This window comes from Melanerpes formicivorus, unplaced genomic scaffold (assembly GCF_026170545.1).
Source record: "Melanerpes formicivorus ecotype bairdi unplaced genomic scaffold, bMelFor1.0.p_v2 SCAF_81, whole genome shotgun sequence".
Lineage (NCBI taxonomy): Eukaryota > Metazoa > Chordata > Aves > Piciformes > Picidae > Melanerpes > Melanerpes formicivorus.
The window spans coordinates 620,505-647,005 of record NW_027142433.1 but is presented as its reverse complement, the minus strand read 5'-3'; the positions used below and the strand labels follow the sequence as shown (position 1 = coordinate 647,005).

Here is a 26,501-nt window from a genome sequence, read left to right as displayed (position 1 = left end):
AAGTATTCAACCAAAGAGCAGCTCATTAGCTAGATAAACAGATTAGCAAAGCCCTTGTGGCACAAGCAGTTTATGAACTGACTCCATGCACAGTGAAACTGATTAACCCTGTCCTGACCTTACTGTGAGGCTTCAGTCAGAGCTCACCAGCTGAGCAGCTTTGCTCTGGGCAGGTTTGAGGAAGGGATCACAAAGCAGAAATCTCTGCCACTGGCTCAGCACAGCCACAGCTGCTCTCTGAGCAAGCCCAGCGGCAAGTAGCTTCATCCTGCAAGGACAAGCCAGCTCCACGCACCTCAGGAGATCCCCTTCTATAAGGTGGCTGTCCTGTCCTGTCCACTCCACTGTGGCACTGGGTTTGAAACCTGCAGGTCTGCACTGCCCTTAGCATTTCACACAGACAGACTGACTGCTCCTTGACCTCTCCTGGTCTGCAGCAAGGGCAGCTGCCACATCGTGCCCGAGAGCTGACTGCGCTCCCAGCCTGGAGGAGTTATTTTGTCCTGGCTTGTGGCGCTTCCTTCACCAGCGCAGCACCAGCAGAGAGTGCAAACCCTGCATGGGTCTCCTCTGGGCACCATCTCTCCAAGCTGCTCACCAATGAAGGAGGGAAGCCTGCAGCCCTCTCAGGTGGCTTTGTCCCAGGAAGAGGTGCAGGCCTGGGGGCTGTGTGGGTGTGGCAATGCCAGCGAGGAGCAGTGTGAGCAATCTGGCAGTGCAGGCCTAGAGCCTGACGTGGTGGCAGGCCATGCTCAGCATAAATGCAGAGCCAGCTAGCAGTGGAGCAAAACAGTGCTGTGCCTGCAGCATGGAACTAAACCAAGACACTGGTAGCTATAAACATGGACAGTTATCTTGGGACAACAGGACATGCACCTGCATCAACAACCTCGTTGTGTCATTGGTAGTTGGACCAATGATCTGTAATAGTGCAACGTGTGGTCATCAGAGGGAGCCAATGGAGCTCTGCCAACAGGGCACTCCGAGTTTAGAGAAGTTGTAGCAGTTGCCTTGCTACACACTTCTGCCTTTCCTGTCTCCTCTTCTTCTTCACTTTACCGTGCTATACTTGCACTACAGGCCTGCTCCATAGGCCTGCACCTCAGGCCTGCAACACTGGAACAATAAAGGAACAATACTTGATCACATTGGTCAGCCGTATTGATTCCAATCTCTGTTGCTGATAACCACATCTGGCGCCCGAATAAACCTGAACTGGTGGACAAGGGATCCTCGGAGTACCATACTGCTCGACTCAGCACAGAGGTACGTCCGAGCGATACGGAAAGCCGGTCGGACAGCACTGCCCCGGTGCTGGAAAATTAGCAGCACACGCTCACAAAGGAAGTGAATCTCAGCCTGGCCTGGTGAGCGACCGGAGGAGGGGCAAGGGGCAGCACGCCACCACAGAAGAGGCTGTGCTAAACGCCCTCCACCTATCCTCTCTGTGAGAGGTATTACTGGCAATTCTGGGATCGTAAAAGGGCTATTAGCCTGTGCCCAGAGTCATCCCCACGGCAATAAGCTTTTACTTCCGAAGCATGGGACAACATTGCAGCCCAGCTGTGGGATGAGGTGCTAAATGCTTAAACAAGCAGCCTTTCGCTATAGCACCGTGGGACGGATCGTCACGGACATTGCAATCGAAAACAGCAGAGCAGGCTGCTCCCGGTTCAGCTGCTGCGGCGTTTGGTTCTAACCGAGACGAGAAAGAGAGACTCGGAAGGCACTCCCCGCCCTCTGCCCCCCCCCCCCCCCCGCCCCAGCACATCATCTGCTGCTCCGTCAGCATCCTCCTCAACTTCAACTTCCCGCGACCTCCCTCTCCACCAATCGCGGCTCTCTATTACCGTCCTTCTGCGCGGAAAAATCTGCTCCTGCCACGTCAGTAGCGGCAGAAGCGAATCCCGATCGAACTGATAAGGCGCGCGAAATCAAAGAGGAGGTCGCTACGCATTAGGAATTGCACAAAGGAGACGCCACCTCCGCCGCCTAGGCCAGCACACCGTGTTTGTTTATTACCCACCGCCACAGCCGCCCGCGCCCAGCAGAGAATAAAGGCGGCAGAACCTGCGGCTCGGCGTTTTCGATCCCCTTCATCGACATCTTCCTGATACCGCCGGCCACGGCTTGGGCTTGGAAGCCGAGAGGGCCGACGCTGGGGGAGCCCAAACACTGCCAGCTCTGCCCTACAACTCCTGGAGCGCTTGCAGGCTCGTGATCACGGCATTCTTGCACCCCCACCCCGCCGCGAGCCCCGGCCGCCCCGATATGTGGGTACTGATGCCCACTCACTGTCTGGAGAGCCGGGCACTGAGAAAGCAACGCAGCACAAAGGAGAAATCAGAAAGGGGAGAACAACTTTCAGCCTTTCCTGGCAGTGCTGGGTGCAGCACCTCCATCCCTGCTCGGTGTGCTCTGCCCCTCTGACAGTGAGAAAGCATCACTCAAGTGAAAAATGTCCCTGAGCTTTGGAGACATTTTCCTGAGCAATCCACGAGTGCCAGATCAGCTGTGTGAGCAGAGGGGGCAGAGCTCACACTGCCTGCCCCAGGAGCCACTCCACTGCCAAGTTTCACAGAAGCAGGTCTCCCTGAAGCGAGTGACAGCAAACCACAGGCCACAGAGCAGCACTGTGGAAAAGGAAATGAATAGTAGAGGCTGCTGAACAGCCACTGCTCGCTGTGACCCACATCAGAGCTGCAGGAAGGCTGGACCACAGGCACAGGTGATGGGGCACCACACCGTGTGCTGCTCAGCAACTGCGTGGCAGACAGCCCAGGGGTGAGTGCTCCACAGAGCAGGCACCAGAGTGAGCAAATGGGAGGGTTAGCAGAGAAGTGCCCCTTCCATTCCTGCCCTTCAGAATCCCACATGGAAAGTGCTGCTGGGGCCAGAGGGCACCCAGAGGAGCTTTTGTGGATGGCAGCACTTCTGCTCAGTGAGAAATATCTCCACTCAAGCTCAGCCCTGTGTTTTGAAATCAGTTCCTTTCCTGATCACCCAGCTGGGCTTCAGGTGCTGCATCTATGCTGCCCAAACCACACCTTCCTCAGCCCAAGTTCTACTGTTTGATGCTGGAGCCCCAGCACTCCATGATGGAGACCCTGTGCCCTGTCAAGCGGGCAGCAGAGTTTAGTCAGGCTCCTAGATTCCTGCCTTGATGTCGGAGAGGGAGCAGCTTTGCTGGCCCCTGATCACAGACCTTCAGGGCTCTGGCCATTGCAGAAGCCTGCTGCCACAAATGAGACGAGGACAGTGCTACTGAGTAGAGAGCTATGCCTTTATTTCTAACAGAACAGCCTCTGTGTCGCAGGACATCCTCTCCTGAGCAGGACGAGGGGCCAGCCCAGCCGCGCCGCTGACGGGGACCAGCGCGTGCAGGAGGGGGCAGGACAGACTCCGGGGGGACATTGATGTAACAGAAGGGTGGGAAGGGACCTGGAGATGGTGGTTTCACCTGGGGCACCTGGTGTGCTCAGGTCCTGCCAGCAGAGCACATGCCCTCCCCACCAGCTCCCCACCACAGCCCAGTCATGGTTTCTCTTGGGAGCAGGGACTCCTCTCGTGGCACTGCTGCTTCTGGCACATTCCTTGCAGGGCAGTTGGGATGAGTTAAATAAGAGGGCTGAGGACATTTGCTGGGACAGGAACAGTCAATAACTTAAGGCAGAATGAAACTACCACACCGGGTGAGCCGGCCAGCAGGCAGGTGCCTGCCGTGCAGCCATCACAGTGCCAGGGTCAGGGCTGGGGGCAGGCAGCTGAGGCATCCCCACTGCTTGTGCCACGCTGCCGCCTGTGGTGTGGCGCAACACAGCCCAGGCACCCCCATTCCTGGCTCAGGGGGCTCCTTGCATACCTGCTGGCAGAGGCTCACCAGGGCTGTGGTGCCACGTGGGGCTGCTGGCATCAGCACATTCTCAGGTAGTGTGTAGTGAGTTTCCAGGGCAGCTCCAGCACACCATGTCTTGGGTTTCTTGGTGGGGTGGTTTTGGAGGGGGTTATGTGGTTTCTCTTCAGGAAGGATGCAGCACAGCCTCAGTGTTCCCAGAGGTCTTCTTCTAGTCCCTTACAAGTAGGCTGAACCCTCTGACACTGCAGGCCAAAGCATCCTGGTGGGCTTTGTGGTGTGAGACCCTGGCTTGGCCTCTGGCCTCCAGGCAGCACTTGCTCTTGACGTGTCCCAGGGTGCAAGGGCTGCCAGCCACGCTCCAACAGCTCCATTCAAAGCTTGAAGATGCCGAAGAACGTCTTGGACTCCTCGAAACTGACCAGAGCTATTCTGGAGACATTGACGTGCAAGCTGTCCATCTTCCCCAGCTTAAACACAGCCCCCAGGTAGCTCTTCCGGGCCCACTTGCTGGGCCCCGTGCAGTAGTTGATGATCTTGTCCTCCATCAGCACCTGGCTGTGGGGGGAGGCTGGGACTTTCCTGTAGACGACGTGGGTCAGCGCCTGGGCGGTGCAGAGGCTGTGGCGGAAGAGCACGTTGGAGTACACAAAGTAGAGCCCAGACTCGTTGATGGCCAGGCCCTGGGCACTGTACTGCACCCCACTGGTGAAGGCATGCCCCGAGGTGGGCTCCCACTCCAGGGGCAGGTCCTGCTGGGCCGGGCTCCCTGCAAACCAAGGCAAGGAAAAGACTCTGCAGTAGGCACAAACGGTTCTGTGTTCTGCTCCACCTCGCGAGCCAAGCCCTCTGCTGCAGCGTGGGAAGTCCACCCCAGCCGTGTGCTGGAGGCAGCTCTCACCCTCACACCACCAGATGCATGCAACAGCTTTCCACCCTAATATGCCCCAGCTGCAAACCAAACCAGAGCCCTGGCTGAAAAGCTTGCAGGAGGGCGAGATTTGTCACTGTGGCTAACTGCCCAGTGTCAGAGCACAGTGCTGCAGTGGGCAAGAGCAGAGCCTGTGTGTGGTGGGCTCCTCACAGCCATGGCCATGCCACACCTGCCAAGTGACAGAGCGCTAGGAGGTGGAGAAGACCTCTGGAGATCACCGAGCTCAAACTGCCTGCCAGGGCAGCATCAGCTAGGGCAGGCTGCACAGGAGGGCATCCAGGCTCCCACACCCTGCCAAGCCCTCCTCACATACCTGTTAAGTGAGCTGCCTTCCTGCCCTCTGCTTTCAGTAGCTGCTCCCTTTGCCCTGCACAAGAAGGAGAGACGTTAGCCACGAGCAGCCTTTGCTTTTCTCAAGCCAGCTAAATTCTCTTCTCCTCCCACCGCCTCCTCCTTTACATCATTTCTCTATCTATCCATCCCCCACAAGAGATTCAGCCTACTGTTTGTGACTCAAGTTCCACTACTGCTGCAGGAGCCTGCGACCAGTTACAACCACAGCTCCCCTTCCCCTAAGCAACAGGTCACAAAATACATTGATATGGCTGTGGGAGGGAACCAGGACTGCCCTTTCCAGAGAGGTTTTTGCTAGTTCCAAATCTGCTTTCACCCAGGATCAGAACAATCTTTTTTCCCCTTTTCCTCCTGAATCAAAATCCTCACGTGGAAAACAAACCAATGCACACACACATACACAAGCAATGTCTCCAGACCCAGCAGAAGTTGTCAGGGTTGCTGGAAATGTCTGACTCGTCCACCTCCAGAGATAGTGTCCCTTCTGACATCAGCACGGGAAGTCAAACAGCAGTTTGGAAGTCACCAACCTGATTCTGAAGGTGTTGCATTCAGGCTGGAGCTCTGTGCCTTTTCCTACAGGCAGTGTGTACAAACAGGCAGCTTCCTGTGGAGAGCTTCAATTTCACCTCCCTGGGCAACCTGTGCCAGGCTCTCACCACCCTCATGGGGAACAATTTCTTCCTCACATCCAGTCTGCATCTCCCCAACTTCTAGTTCTGCTCCATTCCCCCCAGTACTATCGCTCCCTGACACCCTCACAAGTCCCTCCCCAGCTTTCTTGCAGCCCCCTGCAGATACTGGAAGTCCACAAGGAGGTCTCCTGGGAGCCTTCTCCTCTCCAGGCTGAGCAGCCCCAACTCTCTCAGTCTGAAGAGCTCGAGAACCATTCACAAGTGCTAACTCCTCTGTGTCCATGAACTCACCTATGAGCTTCTCCAGAGCTGGAGGGATGTGTTCAGTGGTGGTAGACTGTCAAAAGAGAAGAGCAACAAAGCTGCCTCAGCAAAGCAAGAGCATAACAGCATCAGCTAAAGCAGCCAGGGGCTGCTCCAGGAGTGGCTCCTTCTGGGTGCTCGTGAGGAGCTGCAAAGTGCCAAGAAATCTGTGGGAAGGGAGACCCTGCATCACTCAGCCATGCAGAGATGCCAGCCAGCAACAGAGCAGTCCCTGCAGGAACAAGCAGCCCCGCTTACAGTGGGGTGGCAGACACCTGAATGCCCCCAGACTGCCTCCTGGGGAGTCTTACACCACCTGAGCATCTCAGACACGACCTAAAGTTTTTCTTTGGTTTTCTCTGTTGTTTCCCCAGAGTCTGCGACCAGCCAGGCAGAACTCACCTCTCTGAGTTCAGCTAGCTCCTTCTCCAGGTGGAAAATCTGAAACATGCTCAGCCCCACTCCAGTGAGGGCCAGCAGGATCAGCAAAGAGGTCACCAGGAAGCCAACACTCCTCCCTTCCCTGTTCCTCGGCTTTCTCCTCCGGTCAGGTACTGGCGGTGGGAAAGGAGCGGCGGAGGGCGCTGGGGGGCAGGACGCGGGGGTGCTGGAACTGCCGTCCACCCAGAAGATCTGAGGGTACACATAGCTCAAGTTCTGCTGCACGGCTGGGAGCGGGACGGGCTGGACGTGCTTGCTGTGATCTTCCATACGGCAGCCAAAAGCTGTCGGGGCTGTCCCAGGCGGAGCCCTCGGGGAAGATCCAGCTTTGTTTCTAGATGCCTGCATCACTCCGGCAGCGAACACCCGGCTCAGACGCTGCAACTCTGTGAAAGCCTCAAGCATTAACAGCAAACCCCAAGGAGCTTCCGCCCCAGCTATAGTTTCGGGGCTCCGGCTGCTCCTCCCCCACGGCGGCCGCATGCTGCAGGGGGCAGGGGCTCTCAGCACCGGCGCGCTTGCAGGGCACGGGAGGGCTGCACTGGCAGCTGCGGCTGAGTAATCAGCCCGGTGCACACTCACCAGCCCAAACACCTTTCCAGCAGCCCACTCGGGCAGAGGCAGCTGCTTTTCCACTGCCGTGTCCTGCACCACAAGCAAAGCAAAATCTCTGGTACCCTGTGCAGGAGGTGAGGAGCAGAGCTGAGGGTCTTCCCCTCGGAAAGATGAAGCCCTGACCCCTAATGCAGCTGGGGGGCTGAGAAACTGCTTCGTTTCACGCAAGACAAACCACTGCTGGTTGGTGCACATCTCACCTTCTCCTGGGCCACTCCATAGACGCCGAGTCACAGAACATCTGACACAGACACCCCCCCGCTGCCATAAGAGCCAGCCTAAGGAGAGGAGGACATTGTCAGTGCTGCAGCCTCACTGGAGCTGCCCCAGAGCTAAACAGCCCACGAGGAGCCAGCTCAGAGAGCTGCCTTCCCGCATCAGCGTGGGGCACTGGCCAGGCAGGAGCAGCAGTGTGCCGTCACGGGGGAGCTCACAGCACCTTGAGGCAGGAGTAAGCTCTTCCAGCAGCTCCTGCTGGCCTCGTCTTTGCAAAGACCCTCTCCAAGCCCACAGCCTCTTCTGACTCGAAGCAGCCTTAGAGAGGGAAGGGAGCTTCTGTCATCTCTTCAGCTCCATGCTGAGCACTGCAGCAGGACTTAGCCAGGCTGAGTATCTTGAGTGAGCACTGCACTACTGATGGGAGCAGAACCTCATCTTCCCAGAAGGGACCCAGGATGGAGGCAACGCTGCAAGGTCTACAACCTAAAAGAGCTTATCACAAAATCACCACGAGGAGAGATGGGGACACTTCAGCTCCTCCACTTCCCATTTCTCCATTTCCATTCCTCACTGGCTGCAGACTTCCAAGGGGTGGTGAGGAGATTTTCAGCATGGACTTAGAGGTGCACAGGAGTGATTATAAACAGCACTTTTAAAAAGGGAAATGCTGAATGCCAGAGCAAACCAGAGGTTTGTCTCCTCAGTCTGAAGGAAGTGATCCCAGCACAGGCTTTGATCTCGAGCATCAGCACTGAGGTCTGGGAGCAGAATGCTCTAACAATATATGCAACCAGACCAGTCAGTCAGATGTCCTCAAAGCCTTGTCTACACCACCAAACACCCCACTGCCTTTTGAAGGTGTTCACCACAGCTGCCTGCTGCAGTAGTGATCTGCGCCATGGGAGGTTTCAGCAGCTCCTCTGGCTCTGCCTTCTGCTTCTAGGTTTCTGATGTAACAGACACAAAAGAAACATAAACCCAGATCTAGTAGTTCAAGACTGGTCAAGCCTACCCTCACTCAGTCCTCCTCTCTCTCTGCATCCCAGAAGGGTGCTCCCCAGCCAGCCTGCAGACAGATCCATATCCTACATTGCAAGAGAGTAACACAAAGGACGAGGCTCAGCCCTGCAACTACCCTACCCTGTGGTGAACTCCAGCCCACCAGACACTGCTGGGCTTTGAGACAGAGAGACATTTCCAAGGCACAGGGATTCAAGAGAGGCAGCAGGATGGTTGGAGAAGCACACTCTCATCCTGCCAGCACACTTTCCACCAGCCCAGCCCTGCTACTGTGGGCACCTGAGCCACACAGAGGAGGCCTTGCCACCCACTCAGGCTCCTTGCTCAGCTGCCAGTGCCTTGCTCTCAGAGCAGCCAGCACAGCGTGCCTGTGGCTCTTTGCACCACAGACACAGGCTTCAAGGAGTTCCTGTTGAACACTCTCTGTGCCCCAGTCATGTGCTGTAAAACACAGGGATGGCTCAGGGACTAAAGCCCAAGGACTTCCTCGGGGTCAGAGGCATTGCTGACAAGCATTGCCAAAGTCATCATGCTCACAGCTTTGCTGGAGAGAGGCCACTCAAGCTGTTTTCCTCACACGGACTGTTTAATGCAGAGAGAGCATCTTGGTGGGACTCAAGGCACAGTTGCAGTTTCCCTTAAGTGTCAGAAGTGTAATTATTTCTCACCCACTGCTTCCTACTTTCATGAAGTTGCTTCTTACAGGTGGCTGAGAGAGCAGAGGTGATGAAATCAATGGAAGCCATTCCAGCCATGCCCACTGCACATTCCCTTTCAGATGCCCAGCTCAAGATGCTGCTAATCCCACACAGTGTGGCAAGCCAGAGGCTGGGGCTGCTTTACCAGCCAAGGATCACTGCTGGTGCATAGCATGCTCCCCAGCATCTCTTCCTTCCTAGCACACACTGCTGTGCTGGTTGCTCTGCCTCCCCTGTCTCCCATCAGAGCTCACCAGGATGATGCAGTCTGGAAGACAGTGGCAGGCAGGGCTGTGCCCCTGCAGCACGGCATGGTGCCTGCAGGCTCCAGACTGCTGGCTTCCTGAATGCCCAAGCAACACACAGCACTAACAAGGCTCCTGAAAGAGCAGCAGGACATCTTGCTGGGGGGAGATGCTTAAGTCCTGTGAATCTGCTTTGCTAGAAGGCCCAGAGAAAGAGTTTAGATAAGGTTGAGCTCTCCTAGGACGTGGAGCAAGTAGAGCTGGGCAGGAAAGGATGGCATGTGGAGGACAACAGGGGTGTCAAGTTCGTCTATCCACCACCTCTCTATCCCCCTCTCTGCCCAGTGCACCTGCACCTCTGCAAGGTGCACATTCTGTGCTCAGCAGCCTCATGCCATTTACACAGGAGGGAGCATTTTCATATGGAAACCTCTTCCCTGCTTTGTCAAAACCCAAGGGCAAGCCACTGATACATGGACAGAAGGAGAGGATTTGTTCAGAACTCCTCCATGCCCCAGAGGAGAGGGGTGAGCTCTCATTACTGACACAGACTGTTGTGCTAAACTCTGTGTTGACAGCAAAGAGAATCAGCCAGCAGCTACAGGCTTGTGTTGGCAGATTGAAGGACAGAGTGAGCCTCTGGAAGCACACCAGAACAAGCAGGACTTGAGCACAGCCCAGGTTAAACACTTGGGTAGAAAACAAAACTAAATACACCTTCAAGTGTGAACCTCTGTGCAGGTGAAGCTCTCCCAGGATCATTGCAGTTGGAAGAGACCTCTCAGATCATCAAGCCCAGCTGTCACCCCTGCACTGCCATGACCACAAAGCCATGTCCTGAAGAGCCAGATCTGTGTGGTTGCTGTGAACACTTCTCACCAGGCTGTGGACAGCCAGATAGGTGTCTGTCTGAAAGTGAGGGACAAACATTTCCTATCACACCAGTGACAAGCCACAGGGCTGCATAAGTTACACCCAAGAACAACCAGAGGAGTAGCTGAGAGTCATTTGCATTCAAACACAGGACTCAAAACGTCAAGCTGAGACATTAACAGTCTCAAAACCCCTTCCTGGTAGCAAGCTGAACTGTGCCAGCAGAGCCTGGAGAGGCAGCTGCTGCAAACCCAGCAAGGATGAGCTGTCACTGGCAGCAGGGATAGCAACCATTTAGTGCTCACTGGGGTGTGGGGGAAAGGGTAACTGAGAGCATCATCCAGGATAAAGCTTCTGGTTTTCCACCAGGATTGTCCTCCACACAGCTCTGTTTCAGCACTGTTACCACAGACAGAGAAGGATAACCAAAGCATGACACCAGTAGCATATGCAGGTTAAAACAACTGGTGAGAGACCCTAAGTAACCATGAGGACAGAGAGTGTAATCAGGACAAGTCTAGGAAAAAAGCCTGCAGACCAAACCTCTTCAGTAGCAGATGACATCCCAGAGAGCAGGTATAGCTCTGATACTGGAGCAGGAGGCTGTGCAGCTGGACATCAGCCTCCAGCAGGGAAAGCCCTGGGGCTCCCAGAGCTCACACAGAGCACTAGGCAGCCGCAGAGTGTCCCAGAACCTACAGTGCAAGTTCATGTTCAACTTCAGAGGGGCTCAGGAAGAAGCTGCAACAGCTGTGGGATGGCAAAGGCATTCAGCTTGGTCCACTCAGGACTAGATGGGCAAGGAGGGATGGACAGACAGCATGTGAACAGCCTGTGTGAAGTGGGACACTTCCCAAAGCTAAGGGCTCTTGAACCTCTCAGGGAAAAAATTCCTCCCAGTGAGCCACTGAGATTGAAAGCAGAAAAGGTTTTGTGTAGCAGACAGGGGTTTTGACAGGACACTGGGGTGGGTGTTTGTGAGAGCTGTCTCCACCCAGCAAGGCTTCCAAAGGGCCTGGGAGACACCAGACCCCACAGCCCTTGCACTTGTGATGGCATCTTCGTGTCACTCTTGGTGACAGGTTCTTACCTCAACAGCTCAGTTTCCCAGCCAAGGGTGATGCTTTTCCTTTCCTCAACAACTGCTCTTTGCTAGAAGCACCTCTAGCACCTGGGAAGCCATGGCTTGGAGCCAGCAGCCACACTGTCACACTCAAGGATGGGTTTCAAAAGCTGTTTCTAATGGCTCTGGCCTGGTGTTGCAGTCCTTAACGTGGCTGTCCTCTTCCCCCAGTGAGCAAGAAGCTTTCTTCTCTCTGCCATGATTCCAACAGCAGCCCTGGGGTCAGCAGAAGAGTTACAGGGCTCTGACACAAGGCAAGAGAGACTCCAAGAAGGGAAGGAGCCAAGGCAGCTGAGAAGAATTGAAAGCAAAAGTTCATTAGTTTATTCCTTTTGCATCTGTACTAAGACCAAGGAAGTGAGGCAGAGTCACAAGAGGTGATGGGAACTACTGCTGGAACATCTGAGGTAGCTCATTTCAGAGCAGACAGCACCTCAGTGCTGGGGGAGAAAGGGAGCAAGGTGCTGAGGCTGCCCAGCATTGCCAGAATGCCACAGCAAATGTGCAGAGGTTGATTTCCTGCCCTCCCTGGGGGCTACCCAGAACTGCATTCACAGCCCCTGAGCATGACCCACACCTGCCCCAGGCAGCAGCTCCCAGCCCATGAAAGAAACAAAACCACCCAACAAATAATGCAACCCAAACCCCCAACAACAACAAAACAAAAGAGCCCAACAACAAAACTGGTTGAGCTCTACCTTGAGATCCTTCCTGAGCTCCAGCAGGATCACAGCTCATCTGTCACTGAGCAAATTCAGGCCCCCTGGCATAAGTCTGGCATACAGAGAGCCAGCCTCAGGTCCCAAGCACCCTGACCCCAGTGACCCACAGCTTCCCAAGACCTCGGGGGACCTTCACAAGCCATCTGCACAACCTTGATGTTTCAGCAGTGTCAGATTATGACTAACAAGATATTAATTAGTTGCTTCCAGTTATTTTTTGGGGGGAACACCACCACCAACAAAACCCAGAGAAGGATTCCTGATTGCTGTGAATCTACAGAGGAGCCAGCAGCTGGCTGCAGACTTCAGCCTCCACCTGTGTCCTGGGAGGAGGTGAACCTGCTGCTGTGCCACGCTGCTCTCATGCCAGCTTCACAATGGAAGTGCTGGCTGGAGCAAGGCATCACAGGGCTTGAAGGTCAGGGTGTGCCAGGTGCTGCTTCTGGTTTCCTGCTGGGGGCATTGGTATCTCCTGCTGGACTGGCTGTGGGCCAGGGGGATGTGCACCTTCCTGCACACAGGCTAAGGGAGTTGTGCATTGGATTATCTCATTACCTTCCTTAGCTCAGCCCAGAGGGGCTTGTGTTACTTTTCCTTCCTGGCTGTGGGGTGGACAAGCTGGAGACCTGGAGGCTCCATATGAGCATCAGGAAGAACTTTCCTACTGAGAGGGTGACAAAACACTGGAGCAGGCTGTCCTGAGTGGCTGTGGAGTCTCCTCCTCTGGAGACATTCAAAACCCACCTGGATGTGCTCCTGCCTGCCCTACTCTAGGTGACCCTGCCCTGGCAGGGAGGTTGGACCAGATGATATTTTGGGGTCCCTTCCACCCCCTCACATTCTGAGATTCCATGTGGGATTGGGCTGTGTTAACCCAGGACAGGTGACAAAGGGAAAAGCCAGCCTCAAGATGGAAGCACAGAATCTCCACTCCCCGCCAAAAGCCACACTCCAGCCTGTGATTTAGTCAGTGACTTACAGCATGAAAACCAGGCAGAAGCAGCTGCAGCTCACAGGCTATGTAAGAGAGAGCAGTGAGACTGGAGTAAGGCAGCAGAAAGCTCCTTGGTAGCTCATCACCAAATGACTGCTCTTAGAGCAGAGAGGGGATGTGTACGGGACTCCCGAGCTAACACCTTCTGTCTGAACAAGCTCAGGGCACAGGGATTCTCCTCCAGCTGCCTCAAAGCTCAGGGATGCCTTCTGCAGCACCTGCTGCTGTTTGACACTCAGTGTTTCCAGATGAGAGATGTGCTGCTTCGTGGCCTGCCCACAGCACTTTGTGGTCAGGCTTGACACTGTTCCAGCTGCTGCGACACAAACATGTTCCACTGGGGGTGAGGCAGGCTGAGCTCTGCCTTCTGCTTTCATCTCACATCTGACAGAATCAGAAGCCACACAGACACCTCCTGGGTGAGCTGCTTACCAGCAGCACACAGCTGGTGGTTTGCATGCTTCAGAAGCACCAGGCTGTACACAGGAAGCACCAGAATGGGAATCCCAAATGCTTTGTTTCAGCAATCAAGGCCAGTCAGTCACTCCTGCAGTGTGAGTGCCTGTGACTGTCCCTGCTCCCGTGGGAGCCTTCACGTTGCCCATGTGGGTTTTGGCCTCTGGCCCAGGACCTGCCCAAGGAGTGCAAGGATGCCACCCTCAAGCCTGCACACGTGCTGACTTTGTGGTGTTTGACAGCTCCCCAGCCTCAGTATGCATTGTCACAAGGTGGACCAGGCTCTCCTCTTAGCATCCACACCACAGGACTTGGCCACCAGAAGCTATTCTCTCCACACAGTATGAGCAGGGGAGGTGATTACCTCCAAGATCCAGTTTTTGGAAGCTAGAGCCAGGGAGAGAGTAACAAAACTGGAAGTAAAAAAATGACTCAAGAGCCCACATGAAAGACTTGACACTAGGCAATAGTGACTTGACTTTCAGAGCCTCTGGTTGTGTGGGGCTGCTTTTCAAGAGAAGGAGTTACAGGTAATTAAGAGCAAGGCAGCAGCAGGTGGAAGCTGTGGTTCAGACCTCTGCCAGGAGGAGCAGCCTGTGTTTGCCAGAGCACAGCCAGCTCCATTGCTTCCCCTAGATGCTGGCTCTCAGCAGCTGAAGCACAGCACACGCTTCAGCTGAGAGGTTCAGAGCTAGACATAGGTGAAGCAGTCAGGGAACAGCCTGAGGAGAAGAGGAAGGTCTCCCTGGCTGACACACCACCAGGCACTCTGCAACAGCTGTGCTCCAGTCTCAGGACTCGCTGCTGCCAGCAGCCATCTCCAGGCCCCTGGCACCACAAAACTAGGCTGACATTTATCACCATGCCACCCAAGTTTCCACTAGCCACTTAGAAGTGCTGGCAAAGCTTGCAGGGTGTGCAGTGCCCTTGCTCCACATCACACCAGCAGAATCCCCACAAGAGATGCTGCCTCTGGCTCAGCAGGAGCCTGGGAGCAGTCAGCAGTGCTCAGGAAAGAGCCCACACAGCCCATGACATCACTTCTGTCCACTGACGTGGGACACACTTTCAGAACTGGGAAAGCTCTGAGGCCTTCTCAAGTCTTGGAACACAGGAAACCTACTCAGAAGTTTCTGGCCTGTGCTACCTGCCCCTTACAGCACCTGCCACACCTCCAGCAAGAGCTGGAAGCCCGGTGGCCTCAAGCCACATTCTCACCACAGACCTCTGCTCTGTCCATTTAAGGCACTGCCTTATTCCCACAGCCTGCTTCCTGTCTTCTCATCACAGGACAAGATTTATGGCTGATATTTTTCCACAGAGGGCAGCACCTTTTCAGATCCAAGTCATGCTCAATTTTTAAGACAGAGAGAGCATGGGGTATTAAAAGGCTGTTTCAGAAAGCACTTTCATTTCACATCTGAAATGGTTAACTTGGAAGTTAAAGATGCACAACCTGCAGCTCAGGTATAAACCGGATCACATCAGCAGAAGGGTGCTGGCAGAAAGCTGTTTCAGTTCAAGGCCAAGCATCCCTTTCCTGAGAGGGACTGGGGATGCCTTTATAAACACAAAGCACTCCTCTTGTGAGGAGGCACTGGGGGTGCTGCTGAACCCCTCTGCTCTTCATGTCCAATGAGCTTCACAGCTTGCTCCCTGGTGGCCTGGGGTAATCCAGCTGAGGAACCAAACACACACAGGACAAAAGTTGTCCATTACAGCAAAAGAGAAGGCTGAGGAGGAGTTTCTGGCCATCCACAGAATGCTGCTGCCAGGAAATGCAACCATGCCTGTCCCATACTCTCACACTAAGTGATGAAGATCTGACCACGACCAGCTTCAGTTTCACACCCAATCTGCCTGCATCTGACGCTTCCAGGCTGCCCAGGATGAAGCAAACCCAAACCTGAGTGACGTGTTTCTTGCCTGCACACTGCAGCACAGCTCACTTGGCCTCATTCTACACCTATCAGCATATTCTGGGTCTGAGAGTCTTTGGTTTATAACTAGGTGTTGGGGGAGGGCTGTCTGCAGAATTCAGTCAGGTCCAGCTCGAGCTGCTGCTTACTGACAACGGCTCCCTGGCTGTCAGGGCAGTACACTTCCCACAAGTGAGGTATCAAGAGGAAGGTCAGGAAGTCAGGAACTCCCCCAGCACGAGAAAGCCACCTCCACACCCCGAGCACCCCCCGCCCCCTCAGCAAGCCCCACATTCAACCACTTCCAAACCATAGCTCGAGGGAGCAGCTCCAGACGCTCCAGCAAGAGAGGAGGGCTGGGCAGGTCTCATCTGACAAGGAGATGTTGCAGTGCTGGCGACTTTGGCTGCTGTGTTTGCTAGAAGAAACTGAAGAGCAAGTGGCACACTCCAAGGTGAAACTCTGGTTTGAAGTGATCAGTAACTCTCTCTTGTAATGGCCTTCTATACCCTTCACAAACCTGAGTGCCAGGAGGCAATTTCATGCAGTCGCTCGCACAGACAGCCACTACTTCTGAGGATCCCCCAGATCAGGATGTGACCTGAGGGCTGCTGGAAACCTCTCCCAGCAGCTGCACATGGACACAATTGCTGAACTTCCAAAGAAAGCAGCACTCAGCCTTCAGCTTCCCTCAGCCCCCCTCCCTTTTTCTTATTTTGAAGAGCCAAGCACACCTAGGCTGAAATGTGTTCATCAACTCCTTACTGTGGCCCAAAGCACCTCCATGCCCAGCCCTGGACTGGCACTCCAAGTCTAGTCCTTCTCAAACAATTTAAGCCACAGCTTGCACTTCCACAGGAAAAAAACATCAGTAAGTGAAAGACAAAGTGTTCAGATTTATTTGGAAATTCACAGTTTCTAATGGCACTACAGCTCTGTAGTTACATACTCCTGTCCCACAACACTGTGTGCTGCACTCAGGTGCTGTGTTCTCCTCATCCAGGTTTGAAGCTCCTCTGAGGTCACACTGTCCAACGCGTCCGGCTCCCGAGCTCCGACTGGCTAATTGTGCAGATCAGCTCCGAAAGTACATCACCTTAAAGCACTCAAACTAACAAGGAAGCAGCAAAAAAACCAAGGGCTTTAAATAAGTCACATTACATACAATACCCAGGAAAGGATTTGGATCTGTTAAAAAGGGTACCACTAAAAGTGCTCAATAAGTTAACTCATTTCCGACAAGGTGAACCTGTAACACCTGCCAAAAGGAATAACCTCTTGCTCCACTCACTCGGCTGCACACTCAACATCGCAGCACTCACACATCCCAGAGGCCCCACATACAGTCACAGTCAAAAGCAAGCACACCTGGCTATGAAATCACCAGCCACACAGACACTGCACGCGTTAGCCAATACAAAAGCAAACGTTACGGCAGTCCCTGCTCGGAGCCAGCCTGACTGCCCAGGCTTCCAGGCTTTGCAAACTCAGCCCGCCCAGGGCTGGCTCAGAGAGGGACCCAGCTGCCACAGATGTGTTCAGCTGAGCTTTCTGCTGGGCTCCCAGCACAGACACCGGAGCCTTCCCCATTCCCTTCCCTCAGAGAGGTACAGCAGACGGTTTGGATAACAAAGGCATTCCGTGGCCCAGGACTCCACGCGCAGGGGAGAGCCCGGGGCCAGCGCTGCCACCGAGTACAACATGCTGCAGGTGGTGCACGGAGCTGGGAGCAGGCAGGATCACCACTGCCCTGGGGGAGGGATTCTCCTCAAGGGAGTTTGCAAAACCAGAGCCTAGTCAGGCAAGCCCAACTGTTAGTATGATTACAGTATCCAGCCCACGCTACTGAGTCCAGCTGGAGGTCAACACATCCCTTCACAGCACTGTAGTGTTGCATCTTCCAAAACAGCTAGAGAGATTACCAAAGAAATCCAATGACAAACAATTCTCTCTCCTCTCCTCCAGTGGCATTATAAATAGACAAAAGGCACATAAATATGGGAAGGTGCAAGAAATAGGAACAAAGCTGAAGGAAGAGGATTAGGCTTGTATCCCTATTCCACCCAACAAACTGGGTTTCAAAAAATCTCTGCCCTAGGAACTGTGAAAAAAAACCTTTATAAAATGAACCCTGCTCTCCCTCCCCCCCGAGCTGTTCTCATAGGAAATTATCAGCCTTGTAAAGCTGCAGCTTCTAGCCAAGATTGACACAATCCCATCCATTTAAAAAGACAGAAACCAAATTTCTGAATGCTTTCCAATTAGTTGAGCTCTTGCTCTCCCACTACCCTCCCACCGAGTACCACAGGCTGTGCTCAAAGGAACGAAGGCTCTCCTGTTCGAGAAGCTCAGCTACTTTTAGATTTGTCCAGAGACTGTGGTGACACCAAGCGTGCCCACCGTGATGTCTTTGTTTCCTTTCATGATGTCCTGCAGGCTCGGCATCGACCCCGACTTAGTCTGTATCAGAGTTTTGATGAGCTTCCCTTGCTCGGACACTTTAGACCGTCTCCGTTTCACAGCCCTCTTCTCAGTCTTTGTCTTTTGGGTCTGTCCGTTGCACAGACTTGTGCAGGCTGAAATGCCACAGAAGTAGGACTCCTCAGACTGTGATGACGTTTCAGAGCTCCCTTCGGACGGAGGGCCCTTGTAGGAAGAGTGATAAACCTCCCCAATGTTAGAGAAGTCTCTCTGGTTGGTGAACAGCTTCCTTCCTTTAACCTCCCCGTTGGCTATGGGGTGCAGAGGCTCTGCTGCTGGCTTCAGAGTCTCTATCTTTTCACTTTTGTACTTGCAGCGCTTTTTCTGGAACCAGAAGCAGACAGAAACAGTTAGGGGCTGCCAGGCAGAGCATCACATCCCAGCCTAAGAAGTGCTGCAGGGCAGAGCGGCTGAGCTGGCCACCACCTGCAGCAGAAACACAGCCTGCCCTCCTCACAGCCACCCTACCTTCTTCTCTGGGGAGAACTTCAGGGGCTCCACAATGTACAGGTCCTCTGGATCCACTGCAAGAGAGAGAACATCAGTTGAGCAGCCCTGACAGCGCCACACTTCTGAACACAAGAGCAGGGCAAAGTATTCCACTTCTGGCACATGGTTTTGTCCCATGAATGGAGTGGAGGCAAAACACACCAGCACTGCAAGTGAAGACAACACACAGAGGAGTTTCCCTAGGCAGCCACAGCAGCTGTCAGTGACAGGCACTTGGAGAGCCTGACCTCCTGCTCAGGCCATAGGAGAGAAGACCCTCTGGGGACAAGGCACAGTAGCCACCACAGTAGGTTCTACGTCAACAGCTACCGATAGAATTGTTTGGTGTGCAGCCTGCCCAAGAAAGGACAGATACTAGAAGCACAAGTACCTATCAAGGACACAGATGTTCAGACTGACATGAGACCAGCTTGGCATTCCCTCATCAGGGCTTTGTAAATCATTCTTCCAGGCTGAAGCAGAAAATTCAGAAGAAAAAAGAAAAGACCCCAAAGGAAACCCCCAAAGAACAACACAACAACAACGTGGTACTGAGAAACAAACCCAAAGCAAAGTCCATGCCTGCAGCACGTCTCTAGAGCAACACACTCCCAACTCAGCAGCTTTATTCCCAGTACCAACCAGGGAAGCAAGTTTGCCAGACCCAGACAAGCAGTGCCAGCTGCAGATGTGGTGGTTGACCATGTCCTGCACCACTTCTGGTTTGCATGATAGGCATGGTCCAAGGAATGGAACTCAGCTGTCCCAGGGGTAAGCTGAGCACCAGGACAAGCAGGCTACATTTTCTTGAGAGAGTTAATGCATTTGGATCCCAGACATCTGCCAGGTTTCAAAGACTGGCTACTGTGACTCCTGGGAACTGGGGCAGACTTTCCACATATGGCATTAAAAAAACAGCCAACATCAAAAAAGACAACTAAGCCACAAGGACATTTTGGCAAGCTCCATGGCTCTGGCCCCCAGGGCTTGCTACCAACCCAAGAAAACGTCTGCAGAGCACAAGTGATAGCAAAGACTCGAGCATCACTCTGCACAGTTCTGTGAGGACCTGGTGGCTCATCACCCAGCTTCTCCAGCAGGTGCACATGCACTGCTGTAATGCAGTGTGCTTTGCCATCAACTTGCAGTTCCATTCCCACACCCTGAGCAGTAGCACACACGCTGAACAGCACCAGGAGTGACATTAGGGACCAGATGCATGACATGGCACTAATACCTTCTTTACCAGCTAGCTGGAAAGACTGGGATCTGACCAGGGGAAGAGAAGTTCTTCTTTTCAAATTCATGTCATCATAGGAGGAAAAACACCTAGGAAGAAAAGCCAAAGGCTTCATAGACACATGGTTCTCAGGACTTGGTCACATTTTTCATTAAGAAACATCTGTGTCAGAAGGACAATTACTGAGGTGCCCAAGACAGCCTGACAAGCACAGTGCTGTGTATCGGCAGCAAGCTATCAAGGCATGTTCAGTGTAGCAGCCACAAAATGCCCCTAAGGAGGGGACCATCCTCTTTGGAGCAGCAGTGGCTTTATGCCATCCATCTGCAGTAAGATGACTCAGAACTGAAGCAGATCGCTAGCCCCAGAAGATTCAGCAAGCTCAGAGTGGCTCAGGCTGGAAGTGACCTTGAGCACCAGACAGGAAATACCAGTTCAAGGTGCAGGAACAATGAGGTCTCAAGTACAAACACATTACCTCTTGGGGCTGGGGTAGTGATTGCTTTTGGGAATTCTGGAGAGGTAATCTTCACAGAAGCGAGCAGGGCCCCTGCAGCGCTGCACACACAGCACCAGGCCCAGGGTGACGCAGAGCAGCAGGGCAATCACCAGGTAGGTCTGGCGATCAGACACCTGCAAGAGTTTGAGGCACTGGTTACAGACAGGGAATCGCTCAACGGCTCCTGAGCCTCGTGCTGCACGAGGCTGGCAGCCTCAAGGAACACCACTGGCACGTTCAAGCTGCTGTCCTCCCACCCTGCTGAACACTTGTTCGGATGCAGTCTGTTGGCTGCGCAGCACTCAGGGGCTGAAGGCTGAAATCACTAGCTAGGAGCAGCTCACCAGCTCTCTGTGCTGGCTTGCACACACAGCAGATCATGCTTATGGTGCAGCTCGAAATCCTGGGCTGGAGAACACAAAGCATTTGGGAGTATGTTACTAATGCTGTTGCCAGGATTCCCCTAATCTCAAACCTTGCAACAGCCAGAGGGGAAAGCAGAGCAGTGCTGCAGCCATGTGAGGCTCCCATTCAGCAGCTTGGAGCTCAAGCCCTCCACAAGCTCATCTGCTGTTACAGCCCAGCATGCTCTTGCACACTAACCTCCTATGGCAAGCACTGTTAGCATTTAAGCAGACAGTGCAAGTGCTGGACACTGCAAGGCATCCTGTTTAATGAGGCTCACAGTCTTGCCATACAACTGATTATATAATGCAGCAAATGCCAGAGAAGTTCTTCAGCATCAACTTCACCACCCCCTCTGACATGCCTCATGTGCATCAGAGCCCATTATTGCCCTCCCCAAGTCAGTGATCAGTCTAATGTCATTAAGAACCATTTCACAGACCAGTGTCAATTCCAGCACGCTACAGGGAGTCTGAGACATTAAGTTACTCTACCTAATCTGTATCTTTATTGTTTGCTCAGTCCTGGGGCTAGAAGCACAGCCTAGTACCAGCACTGCTGTCACAGAACAGCTCAAGCTACTCAAACTTTCCCCTCTTCACAGAATTGTCAGGGCTGCAAGGGACCTCAGAGACCATGCAGTTCCAACCCCCCTCCCACTGGCCTCTTCCCTTGGCTAGCTGCTCAAGCAGGCTGAGACCACCACTACAGACGAGCTCTCAAAGCTCACTACAGACCCCGGCGTACATTTGTGCTCCTCTCCCAGGCTACTGGAGCGTAATTACCTCTCGTCTGAGGTCTGCCACGGTTGCTGAGAGGTTGTGCACCAGCTGCGTGACGTTGGTGAGCTGTGCCTGCAGCAGCTGGATGGCCTCCGTCTGCCGCTGGTCCTGTGGAGAGAGCAGAGGCCCTGCCAGTCAGTCACAGTCACAGACACTGAGTGAGGCTTCTCTGACACAGCCAGGAGCCCTGCAGACACAGCAGCTCTGCAGCAACACTGGCATGCAACACCTGGAGCTGCTGGGGCAGCACTAGTCGCACACACGCTCCACATGGCCACAGTTTCACTGCTCGAGTCAGGGGCTGGGACACTGCAGGAATGTGGCCTCTGACCCTGCAGAGGGGCAGCTGGCAAGGAAATAAATGCATCTTCCATCGGAACAAAGTCTCCAACTTCTGGCAATTCTTTCCTCAAAGTGAACTCCCCCAACTGGCAGAAGAGTTCAGCACTCCAGCAAACCATACCTGCTCCTCTGCTATTCTTGAGGTGTTCTGGAGTTTTATTATTGTTTTATTGAAAGCCTTCTGCATTTCCTCCATTTGCTTTCGGTACCTGCAACAGAGAGCAGAGGGCTGAAGTGCTCCTTCACAAACCTCCTCAGCACTAGAGCTGTCCTCAGGAAACAGGAGCATGCCAGCAGAAAGCTTCTCCTTGTTCACACCAATGCAAACCCCGAGTGCTTCTTCCTTTGACGTTTCACACACAAAACAGACGTGTCTCTCCCTAGAGTTGTGTGTGTTGGTTCCCCCTCCCAAGGTTAAAATCAAACCCATTTCAACGCCTCAGAGCTCAGCACCAATCTACTCCAGCTCACTATGCAGAGTTCTCTCCAAAGCCTGACTGCCAGGACAGACAACACAGCAGTACATAGAGCCCTTCCTTGGAATCATCCCTGAAACAGGTACATTTGCTATGCTCTTGTGGCTAAGCAGCACCACAGGTGATGCATCTACATTGTTCACAGCAAGGTCTTGGCTCCTTCTCTGTGCTGCCTTCACCAAGCGTTACTACAGGGAACACAGCAGTTGAAGTGGAAATAAACCACGTAGCAAAGGCAGCACTGTAATTCTCTGCCCTTCAGTTTCACACCAGGATGTGCCCCTTTGTCAGAAGGATTAGTGCTTACACCCTGGCAACACCTTATCCTTTTAAAACCCCACAGCACTGCTCCTCCAAACAACCCACGTGGTTGTATCCCAAGCACAGCCAGGGCAGCCCTTGCACAGCTAGATCAGGTACCCAGGATGAGGCATGCCTCACTTCCCATCAAGCTTTAAGCCGCGCTCTACGCTGGACCCCGCTTTCACTGTACTACTGTGTGTCCATCCCCTGCAGAGCTGACCAGCCATGATGTTCAGATAGGGCAGCCTCCTGCCAGCCCTCCTCACACATACCTCTGGCTGAGCTCTTCTAAGTAGCGGCTGCTGAGAGACATGTTCACCTCCAGGGCTTTGATGCGGTTGTTGAGGCGCATGAAGACAGACTCCTTCTGATTAGACCCATGAACAAGATTCCCATTGGCATAGCCCAGGTCTGTTGAATTCTGCAGCTCAGCATAGAAGTCTGTGGCTGTTCTCTGCGGTCCCCCTGAGACCTGAATTGCCATCAAAGCTTCCTCAGTTGCCTGATCCTCCTCCTTTGTTTCGGCAGACACAGAAGACTCCGCAGGAGGCAGAACAGGTTTTTGCAGGTCTGCAGCGCTCTCCTTTCCTTCCCCAGCATCACTGGCTAGAGTCCCCACTGCATGCTCAGGCTGAAGAACAGTGTCTGCAGGCTTTGCAATCACTGGAGTGGCCACAATCTCTTTTGTGCTCATCTCCTTTACCTCAGTGGCCACACTGGTCTCGGAAGCCAGAGGCTTTTCTTCTGCAACAGAGCTCCCAGCCTTCTCTGTTTCTGCACTGATATCAGCTACATCCACTGGGGGAGTCACCCTTGCTGCTGCCCAGCCTGCATCTTCCTTTGCTGGCTCCAACACAATGTCTGTTGTTGGCAATGGCTTAACTTCAGCAGTGACTTCTAAGAGGAGGGACTGAGAGACGGTCTGAGGATGGCTGGGCTCCAGTTGGACTGAATCTATGGTGTCGTTACCCATCTCCTCGTGGGCCGCGCTGCTGAAGTCAACTGCCACAGGAGTTCCAGATGGCCTCTCAGCTTGGCTGGCTGCTTGCTCGGGCAGAGGCTCATCTGCTGATGGATGTACAGACTCGGTCAGAACTGCCTGTGGCTGCTGAACACCAGCAGTGTCATCTTGCCCTTGTTTACCTCCAGCTTTACCATGCTGCCGACACACGGCTGCTGCAACCGAGCACCACTTCAAGAGGTGCTCTGAAAAGGTGGAAACACAACACACTGCTGCCGTGTCACAGCAGTACTTCTCTGCTTCCAGTTCAAACCACGTGGATGCCTCCTCTTCCTGATCATCACTGGGCAGCAAGGTTATCGTTGACTGGCTCGTGTCTTCCTCATACTCTTGTACGAGCTGAACAATAGGACTTTCTTTGGCTGAATCCACGGCTAGTTGCTCTTTATCTATCTGTAGGATCTCTTTAGTAACAAGTCTACAACCAAAGAGTTAGAGACAGAATGTTACTTCAACAGGTTTATATGCCTGCTGCTAGAACACCAGCAGATCTTATTGCAGTGACCAGGGGCCAGCCTGGATACAGCCAGTGTACAGGGAGACACCTCCAAACAACAAACAATGGAGAGTCAGTGATGTGTCACTGCAGTCACTGTTTGTAGCCACTTCCCTTATGGTATGCTGTAACAGCTGCCTCAACCTCGAGGTACACTGCCCTGGTGAGTGCAAGAGCATACTACAGGTTTCACCAATTTCCTACCTTTTAACTCAAGGCACTAAGTGCCATACCTGAGCACTCTACTGCCAGAGGATCCAGACTGGCACACGTTACTCTCTGCTAGGAACGTGCTTTAAACAACCACAAGCCACCCCAACACAAATCACTTACTCTGGTGAAGGGACAGGAGTTGGTTCAGGCAGCCTTGGTGCAGCTGTTGAAGTTGCAGGGGTGGCAGTGACATTTTCAGACACACTTTTGTTCCCTGCTGTAGGAAGGAGGAAGATGTGAACATAAGCACTCAAGAACCATCCCACTGTCAATGAATTCTGTGGCCAGTTTGTTGTTGGGTTTTTGGTTTGTGTTTTTGGGTGGGTTTGGTGCTTGGGTTTTCCCTTGGTTGTTTGCTTGCTGTTTGTTTGGCATTTTGGTTTGTTTTGGTTGCTTGTTTTGGGGATTTGGCTCTTGGCCAAACATTAACTGCAAATGTCAGTCAAAGCTATCTTAATGAAAGTGCTGCTGATGGTTTATGCATACACAGCTACAGACAGCCTCAAAACATTTCCAGGCAGAAGCTGCAAGTTAGACTTCACAACTGAAGCTGGGTAAATACCAGGAGTAAAGATCTTGTGGTGGTTTCCTTCTCAGCAAATTCAGCAATCTTTGGCCCACTTTTACCAGTCAGCAGGACAAAAATGCCATGGCAGTAATCAGGTATGTCATAAAGGGTGAAAAAGTCATTTAAACACAGACCATCCAACTCCTCACCAAACAATTGCAATAAAAAGGGTCAGTCATCTAAAAAAAATTAACTTGAAAACTACCTTCAGCTTCAGGTGACTCTTCAGTTTTGGCTCCAAGCATGTTAGCAGCAATATTCACCATACTCAGGATAGCATCTGAAAGAGACAACAGCTGCTCAGAGGACATATGCAAAGGGCCCAGAGATGAGCACCACTGAGCAATCCATCCCATAACCCTTGCTTGAGGCTCATCACACCATAGGGCCACTCTATCAGACTGGATGCATCTGCTGGTTTGAAAGGCTGAATTTATAAGCTAGAAACCTGTATCTGAAAACCCACAGCCAACTCTTGCCAGCCAGCCATTCAAGCAACAGAAGTACTACCTGAAAGCCAGGAACAGCAAGACAAACAGGAGAATGTTTAAGCATGGAATTTTCTGGCAACCTGAGTGTGTGAACCACTGCAGAAGGTCCCAGGTCAGAAATTTCCAGCTTGAATATTCAAACAGAGGAGCTCCAGTAAAGACACATTGGATCATTTGTCCCCACAGCACTGAAGAAGTGACTCAGTAGATGTCATTTGTTAAATGAACAGGACAGAATCCTGCCTTTGAGCACAGGGTGCCCACAGCATTAAGCTGGACTCCGTCATTTCACATCCTGCCTCTCTCCAGAACACCCAACCTGCCATCTCTGATACTGTTGCAAAGCAGCAGTTCTACAAAAATTGAAGATGAAATCTAGCCTTTATAACCTGGCCCTTGAATGCAATGTAGAGCAGTTAAGGCAGCTGGAAGAAAACCATACTGAGGATCCACAGCTCTGGCTTAGATTTATGAAGTCTCTGTTAAATAAAGTTATTTGTAACAAAATCACAGAAGTAAATGCAAAGAGGCTCTGGTCTGTGCCAGCAGATGTACAGGATACAGCACCCCCCTGGTCTTTGTACTGAGAACATTGCCAGGCTTATTTCCTTCCACAAAGGAAAGAGCACCTTCCTATAGGCAAGCAAAGCCCATCCCAATTTGGCTCATTTCTCCCCCCCCATCAACACACATCTGCCCTGTGTGTCACATGGAGAACTTCAAGTCAGAGAAGCCTTTGAGAAGAAATGCCACATTTCTTACAGGAAGCTCTGCTCAGAGCCTTGGGTCTGCCTTTCCTCCAAAACAGGCTGGACACTACACTACTGCCCCACAGTATTGATCTGGGGCTGCTGCCTTTGAAAAGTCACGATGAACAGCAGGCGTGAAGCTGCAGGGAAGAATGCTGTGTTATTACTGAGAAGTGGAAAAAGGGGGAGAAGCCTGCCAGTTGAGCAGAACAGCAGGGGGAAGAACAGTGAGCTGCCCTCACAGATCAGACTACCAGAAGACTGCAGATCAGACCAGATCAGCTATCTGAAGCCCACCCTCTCCTCCTCAGGAGACCCTCTTCCTCACTGTTCAAGACAAACAAAATGCAAGCTGGAAGTCCACCTCAGTTGTCCACAGGCACATTAAAAAAACCAACACTAAGAGCACACACACAGACACCCACAACTCAGTATTCCTTAAAAACCAGGCCACTGAGTACCCTGCCAGAGATGAAAGGGCTCACTCACCATGTCCACCAGGCAAACTAACCAACCATCACAGCAATGTTTCAGAGCTCAGC

At 52.9% G+C, this 26,501-nt stretch overlaps 2 protein-coding genes across 5 annotated transcripts in view; both read right to left on the bottom strand.

Annotated features, from left to right (window-relative positions):
- Nucleotides 1–3,309: 3,309 nt before the first annotated feature.
- FASLG (Fas ligand) lies at nucleotides 3,310–6,868 on the bottom strand. Its single transcript, XM_068164552.1, has 4 exons — nucleotides 6,482–6,868; nucleotides 6,068–6,113; nucleotides 5,101–5,154; nucleotides 3,310–4,622 (listed from the first exon to the last, which is right to left on the bottom strand). The coding sequence occupies exons 1-4, from the start codon at nucleotides 6,866–6,868 to the stop codon at nucleotides 4,228–4,230; spliced, it is 882 nt and encodes a 293-aa protein (XP_068020653.1). The 3' UTR covers nucleotides 3,310–4,227.
- Nucleotides 6,869–16,280: 9,412 nt separating this feature from the next.
- SUCO (SUN domain containing ossification factor) overlaps nucleotides 16,281–26,501 on the bottom strand; it is a 38,111-nt gene continuing 27,890 nt past the window's right edge. For 3 of the 4 annotated variants that reach the window (XM_068164615.1, XM_068164617.1, XM_068164618.1), the window contains 9 exons: nucleotides 24,925–24,999; nucleotides 24,272–24,368; nucleotides 22,694–23,860; nucleotides 21,764–21,851; nucleotides 21,304–21,408; nucleotides 20,093–20,247; nucleotides 19,612–19,703; nucleotides 18,354–18,409; nucleotides 16,281–18,209 (listed from right to left, as the gene is read on the bottom strand). In XM_068164615.1, the coding sequence (XP_068020716.1) occupies nucleotides 17,763–18,209; nucleotides 18,354–18,409; nucleotides 19,612–19,703; nucleotides 20,093–20,247; nucleotides 21,304–21,408; nucleotides 21,764–21,851; nucleotides 22,694–23,860; nucleotides 24,272–24,368; nucleotides 24,925–24,999 (2,282 nt within the window). In that variant the 3' untranslated portion in view covers nucleotides 16,281–17,762. The remainder of the gene's footprint in view (nucleotides 18,210–18,353; nucleotides 18,410–19,611; nucleotides 19,704–20,092; nucleotides 20,248–21,303; nucleotides 21,409–21,763; nucleotides 21,852–22,693; nucleotides 23,861–24,271; nucleotides 24,369–24,924; nucleotides 25,000–26,501) is intronic. The other variant, XM_068164616.1, reaches the window with a different exon arrangement.

Excerpts from the sequence above, each read along its gene's own strand:
- FASLG (XM_068164552.1), bottom strand. The coding sequence starts at position 6,868 with ATGCAGGCATCTAGAAACAAAGCTGGATCTTCCCCGAGGGCTCCGCCT. Across the intron at positions 6,114-6,481 it reads AGCTAGCTGAACTCAGAGAG|TCTACCACCACTGAACACAT; the intron begins GTGAGTTCTGCC and ends CTCTTTTGACAG. Across the intron at positions 5,155-6,067 it reads AGCTCTGGAGAAGCTCATAG|GGCAAAGGGAGCAGCTACTG; the intron begins GTGAGTTCATGG and ends CTTCTTGTGCAG.